The 5,667-nt window shown below is 40.3% G+C and overlaps 2 protein-coding genes across 2 annotated transcripts in view; both read right to left on the bottom strand.

Moving 5' to 3' along the window:
- The window catches only part of LOC148735865 (tonsoku-like protein), a 2,487-nt gene extending 842 nt beyond the window's left edge, over positions 1–1,645 (bottom strand). Inside the window, exon 1 of the mRNA XM_088752715.1 lies at positions 1–1,645. This exon is cut by the window's left edge and continues 26 nt beyond it. Within this exon, the coding sequence (XP_088608841.1) occupies positions 1–379 (379 nt within the window). The 5' untranslated portion in view covers positions 380–1,645.
- Positions 1,646–1,739: 94 nt separating this feature from the next.
- LOC111344545 (uncharacterized) overlaps positions 1,740–5,667 on the bottom strand; it is a 94,660-nt gene continuing 90,732 nt past the window's right edge. Inside the window, exon 5 of the mRNA XM_088753004.1 lies at positions 1,740–2,487. Within this exon, the coding sequence (XP_088609130.1) occupies positions 2,033–2,487 (455 nt within the window). The 3' untranslated portion in view covers positions 1,740–2,032. The remainder of the gene's footprint in view (positions 2,488–5,667) is intronic.

Below are 5,667 nucleotides of genomic sequence, written 5' to 3'. Positions count from 1 at the left end.
CTCTTTCATTTACTGCTGTACACAACTCTTCAGCTTCTGTCTTTGTCATCTGAACACCTTTCAGGGAAAGATACTCCAGCTTAGGAATACTGCTGAGATTTTGGACCAGATCCCTGATCACACGGCCAAGTGGATTGGACCCTAGAGCAAGATACCCAAGCTCTGGTACATCCTTTAGAGCCTGGGCCAGTACTGATGCTTTATCTTCACCCATATTTGTATTCGACAGCCACAACTCAATCAGATTGGGTAAATTGTTCAGGTTCTTGGCCAGTTCAAGAATCCCGTGACCCAGTGCATTGTATCCTAAAGTCAGTGTTTGTAACTTGTTTGAGTACTTTAATGAGGCAGCCAGTGCCGCACATTCCTTTTCCCCCATTTATACATTCCGTAGATTTAAGAAAGTCAACTGTGGCACGTGATGAAGATTCTCAGCCAAATGAGTCACACCACTGTGTAAAGGGTTGTCTGACAAGTTGAGCTTACGCAAATTTGGAGAATGGTACAGTGACTCAGCAATAAAAGCAGCACATTTTACTATTATATTGATTTCATTAACTTCTAAACTGAGGAGATTGTCGGTAAAATTAATTCCGTAAATCGCGTTCTCAATCCATTGACCTTCGAAGGCAGCTTTCCTCCTCTCTCTTACTCTAATTTTTCGACGAGCTGTTAATAAAGGCAACACGTTCTTCAACAGAACAACATCCTCAACTGTGTAAACACAAATGTCAACCCCTCTCACCAGTGACAAACAATGGTTCTCAGTCAAAGGCAGTGCAATGTTGTTATTTTCATTACTTACCAAATTATCCACAGGTGGCTGAGAAGAGCAAACCGGCGCTGATATCAGTTCAGGAAGCAGTTCAGGAAGCAGTTCAGGAAGCAGTTCAGGAGGCAATTTAGAATGAAAAACCTCATCTGTTATGTCAATTAGACAGAGAAAGTTTCTCCCTTCGCAGTTTTTGAGGAAAAAGTTTTCATGGAGTAAATCGGCGTACTTTTCTACATATTTACTTTCTCCAGAGGAAGTTGAAACGATCACGTTCAAAAACATTATGGAGAGAAAGTTATCATTAGCAGCTAAAAATTTTTAAAAAATAAATAGTTTGGAAAACTTCTGCTGGATTTTAAGAAGTTTTCTGCGACAGAACCAGAAGAGTGTCCCTTCTCAAGTATTACAACATGGTGAACACATGAAAGAAATGCAGAATGCACTGCTGGTCTGTCTGAGCCTGGACACCAAAACAATTAAACAATCGACACAGAATAGAATAAACGCGTGTTGTTCATCAGACAAATCATAGCGAGAAGGCGTCTTGGTGAACTTGAAATTTGTGAGACCTTCTTTCTCTCCGAGATACTTTAGATGATGAAAAACAATCCCGGCAGCTTCTGATGACAACTCAGAAACGAATTTTAGAACTTCAGCCATTTTCCTTAATTTTTCAAAGGTATCCATTCCTGACAGGCAGGTTACAGTTCCATTCTTCTTAACCGTCAGTTCTTGAACGATGAACCAGGCGGCGAGAAACTCATGGACGGACTTATAAAGAATATAAACGATCTTCTCACGGTTCAAAGCGGAAAGTTTGGAAAGTTGGAAAAAACCGATATGTATTAGCTTCTCGAACAGATCACCAGTTCTAAATTTGCTGAAGTTAAAATGAAGGCGATCTTCCAAAAGCGCGTTATATGCATGTTTTTACGGTGGCCCATAAGGGACATGCCACATTTTTTTACACAAACAATAACAACAAAAGCGGTATTTCTGTCATCTCTTCGAGGTCCTGCTCCCAGAGGTAGTTAAGTAACCCGGCCTTTAACATCCTCCTCGTTAGATAGAATCTTTCTTGCAAACTGTTCCTTTTGTTCCCTGCTATCGAGCCCGTTGATTTCAAACTGAGCATGACTTGACACTCTAAGCTCATCTTCTTTCACTGGCCGCGTTGTGATCATTACACAACAGTCTCTTAGCTGACTGCCTCTCCAATCCTGGTTCTGACGGACACATTCATACAAGTTAAACAAGTTATTGAATGACATCGACTGACATCGGATCATCAGCAGACAACAGTTCAGCGGTTTTCAACATGGTAGAGAGCTCTGGAATATCACAAACGTCTCGCAACTTGATTAACAGTACAAGAACAAACTTTCTGAGGATCTCCTCTTTGCCATCTGCCCAATCAACGACCAGTTTTTGAGTAAAAGTAGACTTTCCTATTCCAGGTCTTCCATACACTAGAATTCGTCTACGGATGGGATGATGTTCGTCACTTCCAAATACTTCACTGCAATCTTCCAGCGTTTCTTTCGTAATTCCATCATGTTTTCTGTGGTCTTGCAAAAGTGTTAACTGTATGTAAATGTCATAAATGTGTACCGTGTTTTCTCGGTCCCATGGTGTTATTTTCACCTGACACATGGTGTTGTAATACTCTCTCAGCTGATTCTGACACCATTTCAAAAAGTCCGCCGCAGAAACTGTTGGCAAAGAAAAAAAACTAAAAATAAAATGTGCCCATGTTTTTCCTCTTTCTTTGAAAACAACAACACCAAATGCCTCTTCCAAGAACTGTGAATTCTCACTGATTAATCAATGCAAGGTAGCTTCTTCGCAAGAAGTTATTTTATTTTTTTAGCAAAATTGTGTCCATACAACAAGAAATTAACTTTAATCTTAATGCGTTTGGCCGCTGAACGTTCCTCCTCTGTTGGGTCCATCTCGCTTTGAAGAAAATCTGACGACAAAAAGTTACTTTAGCAAGGGGTGATAGAAAAAAAGGATCCTATAAAATAATTTCTTCTTTAAGTCCTTACATGTGATTAAAAGAGAGTAATAGATTGCCAGTGAGTTTGATTCAACAATCTCTGATAGCCCATGAAGTGTGACTACCTCGTTCATGACCCAAAAAATTAAACTTAGGTCAAAATAAAACAAAGCAAAAAGTAGAAAATTAATTAATATTAAGCAAACTATATTGCAACTTCATAGCAGCTGTAACTAAAAGGGAACTCTAAGCAGCTTTCAAATATTCAAGCCATATCAATAATTGTAACCTTATCATTAACTCTAAGTAGCTTTCTCCTAAAAGTGAAAATAAAATTATATTGTAACATTGTTCGAAAGACACAGCCAAAGTTGTTACATACATAAACAAAGACAAAAACACGCACCTCCGGTGTGAGGCCAGTCTCCAAACACAAGGGAGTTACTCAACATGTTGGATACTACAGAAGCCGCCATAACACAGGCAAAAGTCTTCCATGAGTTGTTTGTAGATCCACGGCCACGAGCAAAATCACAGACTCCTCTTAAAACGAGCCACTCCATTTTCATATCATGGGCTGCTGCAAACAGACCTGGGGAAGAAAATGAGATTAGAGACTGAATAAATGCAATGAGTAAGTAATTATCATGTAACGAGGTCCTACTCAGGAGGGGAGTGAGATATAAAAGCTGCTCTGTGTTTCACTAAAACAGCCCGACTGTCTTTCCTGTGTCATCAATGGGAGATTATTAAGGATATAGAGTTTTACTGTTTGGTAGAAATACAAAAGTGGTAGCAGTTTTCCGGAAGGATATAATAAAAGGGCTGCATGCCTTTTCGGTACAACGTGGTAAATAAAAGGGAAGAGTTTGGATCTTCTTTGCAGAAACAAATTATTAAGTGCATGTACTTCCCCTTCCCTCAGAGCCAGTGGCTAAATAGTCCACCAGTCACAGGAGTCTCCCGCAGTTCAGTGGTAAAAGCATAAAAACAACATTAACTTGGCAGCACGAAAGCCAAATGGTTGCCCTTGCAGTTCATCAAAACAAATCCCACAAAAGTTGGGTTGTCGAGCCACCAGCCCTGCGAAAATCTCAAATTGACCGCCATTTCAACGCCGTTAGAATGCGCGTCCATCAAAACCTGTGCAGTCAAAAGTTCGTTACGACGGGGTCAGCCTGGACACTAACAAAACTAGGCCCAACGGGTAGCCTCACGATATGAATGATTCAGTCAGAAATAAATACCAACCCACAAGTGGAGTGAATATTTTGCTAAACGACATTTTTCAACTATTTTAGTTTTTACACAAGAAATTCATTCTGAGTGACTGAGACATTTGATGATTTTTGCACAAAGGAGGAACCAGGGCATAAGCCATTATATTCTTCATCATGATTCCCTTATGGCTGTTTGACTTAAACTTTTTCCTGTTTGGTAAAGAGATGAAAATACTGCGGTAAAAACAGGAGGAGGAAACAAAGAGACTCCGTGAACAGATAGAAGCTGGAGCAGCGGTTCAACGAAAACAGATGGAGAACATGGTAAAGGCGAGAATGGCTTAAGTTGAAAAACAAAGACAAAATTTCATGCGAGAGCACCAAACCCTCAACCAACGACTTGCACAAATGCAGAAATCAAAGAAGACCGTGGAGAGCTTGAGACAACAGCTGCTACTCAATCAGAGCCGACGACAGCAAATTCAAAAGCCGGGATTCTTTGACAGAGCGCTGCAAATGACACCAGTCTCGGGCGGGTTCTCTAGCACCCTATGTGGCGTCATGTAAGGCTTCTAAAGTTGTTCCTTATCAGGAACATTGGTTCGATTTTTAGTGGTTGCATAATATCCGTGTCTACATTAATGTAATTTGCAAAGAATTAACCACCTTAATGTTATATAATCCGTTTAATGTCAATAGACATGTTCTTGATTCCGTAGATAACTGAAAACTGTGTCGTCCATAATACCAATTTGAAAAAAGACCTTTGTCGTTTCTTCTAATTATTAACTAGTACGCGCAAACAAAATTTCCTTCCGTAGAAATTTAGCCCGAAACCTAACAGGCTATTGCAGACTCTGTGTACAAGGGATGTAATAAATGTTTGGGATATTCTTTAGTGGCGCACGAGCGAAAAAAAGGGGGACAAAGGTCGAGAGGTTTTATTTTATTTATTAGCTTCGCCGACCGGCAGGGACACCGCAACAGCCTGCGCCCATTACTGTGGGCCCTATAAACCAACCATCCCACCCCAGGGGAGGGCATCCATCACACAGTAATCTCGTGTGTGGAAATTAGCGTCTCCTACCCCCAATCCTGCAGGAGACCGGACCTTCATTTATTCGTCCCTATCCGAGAAGACTAGAATATCTAACCATTTCTTGATGTTATAGAAAGGTAGCAAATTCTTCTCTCTGCTTATAGTCTCTTGACCGTCTCTCTCTTATTTGCCTTTTTTGTTTGTTTCGTCGCCTCAAAATTTGATAGAATTAAAATCACAGCACTAAAGAGGAAAAGATGCTAAGGTGACTCTTGATGCCTACTCATCGAAAAGTTCAGCGGAGGACAATTAAGGGGTGGATGGGCGGTTAGTGGAGTAAAATACCAAATGGTTATTTAAAGGCAAAACACAAAGCAAAAAACAAACAACAGCAAAACATCAAAAAGAACATTACAAAGGTCGGTCAGTTGGTCGAACGCAAAAGACGTATATATTCCACAGTTCAGACCGTCATATTCTTCTGTAAATTAAAGGAAAATGATGGAAATATAAAACCAAGAAAATTAACCAGTCTTTCCTCACACCCTAAGGGTACCCATGTCGAGCAATAGTCTCTTGAATTCAAAATCTGGGCACAAATTTTCCTCAGCTCGCGATGCATTCAGCTGTATAA

Source organism: Stylophora pistillata, chromosome 3 (genome assembly GCF_964205215.1).
Source record: "Stylophora pistillata chromosome 3, jaStyPist1.2, whole genome shotgun sequence".
Taxonomy (NCBI): Eukaryota; Metazoa; Cnidaria; class Anthozoa; order Scleractinia; family Pocilloporidae; genus Stylophora; species Stylophora pistillata.
The sequence above is the reverse complement of the archived record's forward strand: the minus strand, read 5'-3'. Positions and strand labels throughout refer to the sequence as shown.